Below are 9,750 nucleotides of genomic sequence, written 5' to 3' on the forward strand. Positions count from 1 at the left end.
TCTTGAGTGTAACAGGGGGCGGTGCCCCAACCCCCCAATCAGCCCTAACCTGAGCATGACTGAAGGGTGCATCGCCACCTCCTGATCCGCCCTGCTCTGTGCATGACAGGGGGTGGCGCCCCAATTCCTCAATCGGCCCTGCTCTGAGTCTAGGGATTGGCTGCCCTCTGCCACCCGGGAGCAGGCCTAAGCCAGCAGGGCGTTATCGCCTGAGGGGTCCCAGACTGTGAGAGGGCACAGACCAGGCTGAGGGACCCCCGTTCCCCCCTAGTGCACAAATTTTTGTGCACCGGGCCTCTAGTTAATAAATAAGAATACAAGAATAAACTCTTTTCACATATTCAAAACTGCAAACCTACTTTTGCCCCACCCTGTATAATACATGATATTCCTGGTATCAATTTTCCAAAAAATATAGATATGTTCCACAAACAGTTATATTTTAGATTAAATCTTTACATAGTGGTGGGTATACAGTTTAAATTATTTAATGATTCCTCAACTTTTTCTTGACTATTCTGTCCTTTTGCCTCACAAGAATTAATTTATTGCCAGAAACAGTCCTTTCCATGTTGGATAAGCCAGATTTCACTGCATCTCTTGATTACAGATGAAGAAACTGATAGTTGGAGAGTAGCTGCACTTAATTAGTTCTCCTCCTGATCTCTAAGGTGTGTGTGAGGGTGACAATTGGTAGAGAATCTATATATATAAAAAGCCAGCGACCAGAACACTGTAAGGACTAGAACAACCCATCGCTATGACACCCACTGCGGCTAGCGAACCCGCCCAATGGGAGGGTGGGGATGCCGGCCAATCTCACGCGAACCCTCTCCCCAGCCAGCCTGGCCCTAATTGGGCCAATCGGGGTGGGTCTGCCAGCCAACCTCCCACTATCTCTTCCTCCAACCATCTCTTCCTCCAACCGACAGGCCCGGCCCCGATCCGCCCCAATTGGGGATGGGCCGGCTAGACCCCACCCATGCACAATTCATGCACTGGGCCTCTAGTAACTTCATAAAACAACAGCAGATCTGGAGTAGTAGACTAATAGGAAAGATGGTCCAAAAAGTAGGGCTTGCAGAGATTCCAGAAGAAGATGGTATAATTTTCCTGTATTACTTGATCTAGGGTTGATTCTGCCTTAAGAATACATGTGAGATATTGGAGGCTTGCATTTAGGGATCCATAGAAATATAGGTAGTAGGTAAAATATTTGAAGAGGGTTAAACTACTATTAAATAATTACTCTCTCAATATGTAGACAGCTCTTGCAAAGAAAACTGTAGGCTAGATGTTTCTGCTCTTCAGATGTTCAAATGAGATGGAGGAGTAAAACACAGATTGGGCTATGTTAACACTTAACCAACGAGACTTTTAAAGCCACACAGAATGTGAGACTCCTGAAAAGGCTTCCCTTCCCATGGATCACTCCTGAGATGAATTCACTCGCTTACACGGAAGAGTCACTTCCTGTCAATGAGCTCCTGGCTGCACTGGGTTTGTTGTGCAGTACCCCTTGCAAGTTCGAGGGTAGAAGGATCCCAGCGATGGAGCCCTCAGCTGCGGTGCCGGGTCTTCCTAGTGGAAACTTAGTCATGGGTAAGCTACAGGAATATTGGCACTGATCTTGTGAGGCAAAGGGAGAAAATAGCCAAAAAGGGCATCTTAATTAAAAGGAAAGAAGCAGCCGAATAAGAAGAGATAGAAACAATAGAATTTTGTAGTAGTTTAGGAGAAAAATAAAGGATTAAAAGTAACAATAACTATCCCAACCTTTCTCTGCCTGTTTTTCTTTCTTTCAATGAGACTATAAATAAGTGACTATTTAGCTAATTGAAACACAGTGCCATAGGATCTGGGGGTGGCTACTAGTGAAAGGGAGGACGGCATGAATAACTTCTGGGGGTTTACTGTGCTTTGAAACCTCTGTAAGGCTGCCTAAGTTCCATCTTGCAAATAAGCATTTGCCTGCTTTTCAAGACACAAAAATGTACAAAGGGTAAAGCACTTTTGAAATTAAAACCTTCTCCCTGCATTCCACATTCACCTACTGTGTTCTAATACCAATGGCTATTCAGCTGGGAACCCCAGGCTGCCACTTTTCTTCCTTCTCTCCCTTTGGCACTTCACTCCATTTGGAACGGAGAGGTCTGAACTGAAATGTATTTTTGCTGATATTTCTTCCCACAACTGCTGGTACTTTATTTTAAAAAAAAGTTATTTCCAGAAACAGTCTTCTCCATGTTGGATAAGCCGGTTTTCACTGCATCTCTTGATTACAGATGAAGAAACTGATAGCTGGAGAAGTAAAGTAGCTGCACATGATTAGCTCTGATCTCTAAGGTGTGTGTGTGTGTATGGGGGTTGGGGGTGACAACTGGTAGAGAATAATTTCATAAAGGAACAGCAAATCTAGAGCAGTAGACTAATAGGAAAGATGGTCCAAAAAGGAGGGCTTGCAGAGATTCCAGAAGATGGTACATGCTAAAAACAGAGAACATTTAATTCAAAGGAATAGAAATGTAAAGACAATTGAAAAGCCCTAGAATGTAAATCAATACTCAAAATAACCCACTAATGTTTCTCAGATATGTATATATTATTTTTCTTCAAAGGACTACAACTATATTTGGTAGTATTAAATAGAAGTAAAAGAGCTAAAAGTAGGACAGGCCTTCACATACCCATATTTTCCTTTGATAAGGCATCATCTGTACAAACATTTTCAAAACAGCATTTTAAAATAGCTTTCCTAGAAAAAAATATGACATAGTTAGTTTCAAATAGTCTGTCATGTATATTTAAATGACCATTCATATATATGCATTGGTAATAATAAATTATGAATATATATTTACTTTAAAGTACTCTTCCTTGTTTTATACTATAAGGTAGTATGATACAGTGCAAAACCAAAGGGAAATAGTATTGATTTGGGTTCTCTCTAGGTGAAAAGCACTAATAATCTACCAAGCACCTTACATAGGCTTTTTCATGTAATCCTTCCCCCAGAAACTTACTAAGTAATTGTGAGTCCCATTGTGTAAAGAACCGAGGCTCTGAGAAGTTGAGCAACTTGACAACATAGGTAAGTGGTTGAGCATGACGCACTAAATTCTGTCTGACTGCAAAATCCATGCTATTCCACTACATGGTGTTGCTGATTAAGAGTCAGAAAACATTTGTCCAAACACATTTTCTCTAACCATAAGATCTTTAAAAAGCCACTTAGCTTCTCTAAGCCACAAGTTCTTCACCTTTTAAATGGAGATGACTGTGGTACTCTCCCTACCTATTTTGATGGGGTTACTGGGAAATATAAATGAGATAAAGCATTTTTAAAGTCATTTTTAAAACTTTAATTATTCATCTTCTGAAAAAGGACTATCAGAGTTAGTCTTTGAGTAGGACTCACTTTAACACAGTACTGATTACCATTCATTAAAAATAAATAAATAAACAAACAGTGGCTGGTTCAATGATAAACACTAAAATTTGTCATCAGTGCTTATTAGTTCACTAGAGGCCCGGTGCATGAAACTCGTGCATGGGGGTGGGGAGGATCCCTCAGCCCGGCCTACACCCTCTCCAATCCAGGACCCCTCGAGGGATGTCTGACTGCTGGTCAGGCCCGGTCCCACAGGGACTGCTGGCTCTTAACTGCTCGCCTGCCTGATTGCCTGATGGCCCCTAACCTCTCTGCCTGCCTGATTGCCCCTAACCGCCTCTGTCTCAACCCCGCACCCAGGACCCAGCTTCCCTTCCTCTGGCCAGCTGCAGGCACCCGGGACCTGGGGCGGCTTTGCCCAGGCTGGCCACAGGAGCTCAGAACTGGGGGTGGGCAGTTTTGCCCAGGCCGCAGCTGCCGGTGCCCGGGACCACAGGTGGGTGGCTTCTCCTGGGCCCAGCTTTGTCAGGAAGGGCATCCGGAAGACATCCGGTCTAATTAGTATATTACCCTTTTATTAGTCTCAATTATAAAGACCTGTTTCTGGTTCCCATGACCTATTTTAAACTGAAAACCTGCTTCTCATTTAGTTGCTCACATGATATTAAAAGTCCTGGTTCAACATTTTTTTATAAACACCAAACTTTCCCCATACTTCTAAAACTACTACTTATCATTTTATTAATTCTTTTACAAAATTTTAAACCCAATTGTCTCCCTAGAGAAACAGAATCAAGAGCCAGGGGGAAATGCCATATAAGTAAACCCAATATATATTTCAATTTTATTATAATACTTTCTAATTAAAAAGAAAACATACCTCTTCCTTTTTCTGAATTTGGGCTTTTTCATTTCAGTATTATTTTTGGAAACTGGCAACTGTAAATAACAACAAAAAAGAGGAGACAATTCATATGGGACTGGATGAGCCCTGTAAAATAGTGGATCCTATATGGGCGCAGTAATTTAGCCCATAGCCCTGAACAACACCCTAGGTCATTGGTCAGCAAACTCATTAATCAACAGAGCCAAATATCAACAGTACAATGATTGAAATTTCTTTTGAGAGCCAAATTTTTTAAACTTAAGCTATATAGGTAGGTACATTGTTATTAAGTTAATTAGGGTACTCCTAAGGCTTAGGAAGAGCCACACACAAGGGGCCAAAGAGCCGCATGTGGCTCGTGAGCCACAGTTTGCCAACCATGGCCCTAGGTCAACTCCATGTCAACCAACTTCACAGTCCCTGCAATTGCACTGATCTGCTCAACTTCCAGGAATGGTAGGCTGACTCAGATGAATATTATCCCCTGCATCCAGGTTCGTCACCTTCACATACACATAAAAATACTAACTAAAATAACTTTTTAAGTCTTAATACATATATGACCATTAAAGAAAGGAAAATAAATATGTATGTGCCAGAAACATGAGGACTGCAACACCATACAGGTGGGAACTGGCATGGTGAAAGCCACAAGGAATTTGTACCAGGATAGGGCACAAGGGACTTGGGACTGGGGTTTTAATGATTCAGCAAAGATACAATGAAGAATGTGGAGAAATTAAAACCTTCATACATCGCTGAGAATGAGAAATGGTGGAGCCACTTTGGAATACAGTTTGACAGTTCCTCAAATGCTAAGTGTAGAGTTACCCTATGATCTAGCAATGCCACTGCTAGTTATATACCCAAGAGAAATAAAAACATGTCCACACAGAAATTGTACATGAACATTCATAACATCATGATTGATAATAGCCAGAAAGTAGGAACAACCCAAATGTCCATCAGTAGATAGATAATATGTGGTATAGTCATACAATGAAATATTATTCAGTCTTTAAAAATAATGAAGTAAAGACACATACTACAATATGGATGAATCTTGAAAACATTATGCTAAGTGAAAGGTCAGAAATGTCAGAAACAAAAGGCCACATGCCTGATTCCATTTGTCAGACCGATCCAGAAAAGGCATATCCATAAAGACAGAAGTAGATTAGTAGTTCCCAGGGACTCTGGAGAGGAGGGAAATGGGCAGTGACTGCTAATGAGTATGTGGTTTCCTTCTGGGGTAATGAAAACATGTTCTAAAATTAGATAGTGGTATTGTTTTACCCAACTGTATCTATACTAAAATTCAATGACTTGTAAGAGTGAATAAATTATATCTCAACAAAGGTATAATTATAAAAAAATTAGTGACAAAAAAATTGAAAGGAGATAGAATATATTATATCAATAACTATTAACAAAAGGAACCCAATGTAGCAATATTGCTGTTAGAAAAAAGCAGGTGTTAAGGCAAAAACCATCATCAGGGATAAAAGGGTTATTACTCAATGCTAAAAAATGTCCACCCAGAAAGTATAATAGTCCTGAACCTGTGTGTACCTAAAATCTTAGCCTTAAAATATACAAAGAAAAACAAAGTAGAAACTGGTGAATCTACAGTTAAAATAAGATATTTTAATTTACTTCTCATAAAAATTATAAAGCAAACACAAATTAGTGAAGAAGTAGAATTCCACAAAAGAAATAAAAAATTTAATAAACACATAAAAACCTGGCACTGATTAATTATAGAATATATATCGTTTTCAAGCCTAAGATATTTGCAAATTTGATCACCTATTGAGTCACAAAGGAAGTCTCAAAAATATTAAAATAATTTCTATCTTACAGACCATATTCACTGACTAAAATGCAATAAAATAAGAAAGGAAAAAAAATCAAAACCCAAAATATAGCTGAATAAATTTATACTCAAATTATAGATACAGAAGAACTCACATTCTCCCATGGACCTTCCTGTGATAAAAGTTATGATCTATGTCAGGATATGGTCTCATATTTTAATTATTTGTATTCAAGACTTATCTTCTCTCTAGGGCAGCGATGGTGAACCTTTTGAGCTCGACATGTCAGCATTTTTGAAAAACCCTAACTTAACTCTGGTGCCGTGTCACATAGAGAAATTTTTTGATATTTGCAACCATAGTAAAACAAAGACATATGTTTTTTCACTTTTATCTTTTTTTTAAATTTTTTTTATTGCTTAAAGTATATTGTTCAAAAGTTTATAATGGTCCCTATTATCCATGAATGAGTGAGATCATGTGGTATTTTTCCTTCATTGACTAGCTTATTTCACTTATATTTTTTATATTTGTTGCATATATTTAAATGCCATTTAACAAAGAAAAATCAACCAAAAAAATGAGTTCGCGTGTCACCTCTGACACGTGTGTCATGGGTTCGCCATCACTGCTCTAGGGTAATGCACTTTGTCTCCATGTTGTCATGCATACTGTAGTTGCACATGAAGTGTATGTGGGATAAATTAATGAATAATTGTTGGGAGAAAGATAGGATAAAGACATATCAGCAGAGAGAAAGAAATGGAGTCGATGTTACTGTCCATTCTCTACTGCCATTCTTGGTGACTTAAGCATTTAAAAAATTCATTCCATTTATCCTCAGCTTCTAAGACAGCTCAGTGCAACTTTCACCTCAATATATTCATTGGTTCCTTTTATTTGTCTTTTCACTTTAACTTACTAAAGTGAGACTTTCTTAGCCTGCTTTGTCGAATTCTCTCACAGTTTTACTGATCTTTCTAATGTTGAATCAAATATTTGAACTACAAAGGTAGGAATAATTTTTTTAAAATTTACTATATGTTTAGCAGTTACCAGAGTGGCATTCACATTATACATTCAAAAGCATTAACTATGAAATGAAGACTGAATTTAATAATTCCTCAAAGTATTATTAAACAACTTAAATAACTTAATAATTACTCAAGGGAAGTTTGTATGAAATACTCATGTGGCTGAAAACTAAGTATTCTTCTTTTTGTGATTTTCAATCTCAAGGAGTAATTCAATTTTTTTTTTCATTTTTTTTCCAGGACTGGAAATATAAATATTACACACACACACACACACACTCTGAGTGGCCAGATTATTATGACTACCTGATGTTTGTAGGAAAATTAGCTATAATTTCACGCTGAAGTTGCTAGAGGCCAGACCATTATAAATAAGGAAGCAGGTTGTTTACCACGACAGTAGAAGTGATTTTTTTCTGAAGATATGGGTAAACAACACTATTTAACATCCTTTGAACGTAGGATATATTTGAACGCTAGTGGCCAGATTATTATGACCACCTGACGTTTGTAGGCAAACTAGCCGTACACTGCATAGTATGGGATAAGGAAGCTGAAGGCCTGCTGAAGTTGCTAGAAGGCCAGATCATTATAAACGTCTAAATAGCACAACACACCTAAGTATCATTGCTGATCAAGTTCATCCTGTCATGTTGATGGCGTATCACAATGGAGATGGCTTCTTCCAACAAGACAATCCGCCATGACACGGTGCTCATATTGTGCAGGAGTGGTTTCAAGAACATCAGGGAGACTTTACCTTGCTTAGGTGGCCCCCACAATCACTAGATCTCAATCCAATTGAGCATTTGTGGGACAAAGTTAAAAGAGCCATCAGGCAGCTGGTTCCACAACCATCAAATCTCACAGAACTGGACAGTGCTATTCATCAGGCATGGTGTCAGAGTCCTCGCATCACCTTTCAACATCTCGTGGAGGCAATGCCAAGAAGAATTGCCACAGTATTGAAGGCAAAAACTGGTCACTCAATATATATATATATGTCTCCCACGTTCAAAGGCTGTTAAATCGCGTTGTTTACCCGTATCTTCAGAAAAAAATCACTTTTACTGTCGTGGTAAACAACCTGCTTCCCTATTTATAATGGTCTGGCCCTCTAGCAACTTCAGCCCAAAATTATAGCTAATTTGCCTACAAACATCAGGTGGTCATAATAATCTGGCCACACAGAGTGTGTGTGTGTGTATAATTTTGTTTATATCAGATTTATGTAATCTGCATAAACTGACTTGACATTGCCCTTTCCTTAAATCACTTATTCATCAAAATGAAAATATTTTTAAACAAGAAGTTTGTTAGTTGTGTTAAATCTGAGGGTATAAAATTCTGATTCAGCATTTTATGCTCACAGAAATATATTTCATAACTTTCTTTTGAGAGTAACTGTCAAATAATCACTACAGAGCTGCCTACTTTTATAGAATTTCTAAAAGTATATCTGTGCCTTGAATAATGTACACAAACTCTTTGTCAAAAGTTATACAAAAAGAACAGCCAATGCTCTCATTTAACTGGAAAATCTGCTGGGAAAATAAGCGTGGCATAAGGATGAAAACCAGTTTCATGGAGCATTGTAAATAATGGTTATTACTTAAACTGAGTATCTGGAGAGTACCACAATAAAATCTTCAGGCCAAGATAATGATTGTTTTTAACACTTCTTTGAAAAAGGGGAAGGTTGAAATGAGCATTTTCTAACCCTATTTTCAACATGCTTTCAACAAAGAGCCTACAAATCTGCATAAATGTCCATCAGTTACCATATGCTCCAGTCTAGCGAACCTTTAGAAGAATTCAGTATTCCTGTGAGACTTGAATAATATCACAGATCAGTCCTTGGCAAGATGACTTAGAGATATCCTGCTGTCCCCTGCCCTATTTCTTCAGCCATGTGTAAGTTCACACTAAAGCACTGTGAATTTCTCTGCTTTGAGGGGCTTACCAGAGAAAACACTAAAGTGTGTATTCAAGCTGTGAGCTGAGACACAGAAAGTATCTTTCCTAAAAATAGAAGTTGGCCACTAGACCACCTTAAACAGAAGGCTTGAAAGACCTTCTATTAAACACCTCCCAATCCCGGGTGAGGGTAGAAGGAACAAGACACTTATGATTATGTACTTCATTTGATAATTTTTAAAGCCTTGGTCTTAATTTCTATACCAGGGAGAGAACATAGAAATTCAAGAGGTTTTTGTTTGTTTTTAAACAGCTCAAATTTCACTCATATCTATAAAGAGCTTAAGAATACTAAGGGTTAATCAAAACAGGGCATCCTGGGAGGAAGATGCCCATGAAGAGCAGAACTTATGTCACAGTTGTTTACCTGATGGAATTGAATTAGATTATTTGACCTCTAATTAGAGATGCTCTAAAAATCCAAGTCTATTGAAAATAATTCTATTTGTGTATACCGTATTTGCCGGCGTATAAGACGATTTTTTGGCCCTGAAAAATATGCCTCCAAGTGGGGGGTCGTCTTATACGCCAGGTACACTTCAGATAGAATGCCCATAGTGCTTGCCCCGTGCCATAGTGGCCTCCCGATGCCCGCCCACTTCATTCCACATACCGTTCAGGCATCAGCAGCGCTGCTGGGTGTAT

The 9,750-nt window shown here is 38.6% G+C and overlaps 1 protein-coding gene across 1 annotated transcript in view; it reads right to left on the reverse strand.

Annotated features, from left to right (window-relative positions):
* Positions 1-9,750, reverse strand: part of ZCWPW2 (zinc finger, CW type with PWWP domain 2) — a 68,806-nt gene that overhangs the window by 8,252 nt on the left and 50,804 nt on the right. Inside the window, exons 7-8 of the mRNA XM_015565961.1 lie at positions 4,272-4,330; positions 2,688-2,755 (exon numbers count right to left, since the gene is read on the reverse strand). Coding sequence (XP_015421447.1) covers positions 2,688-2,755; positions 4,272-4,330 — 127 coding nt within the window. The remainder of the gene's footprint in view (positions 1-2,687; positions 2,756-4,271; positions 4,331-9,750) is intronic.

Source organism: Myotis davidii, unplaced genomic scaffold (genome assembly GCF_000327345.1).
Source record: "Myotis davidii unplaced genomic scaffold, ASM32734v1 scaffold1350, whole genome shotgun sequence".
Classification (NCBI taxonomy): domain Eukaryota; kingdom Metazoa; phylum Chordata; class Mammalia; order Chiroptera; family Vespertilionidae; genus Myotis; species Myotis davidii.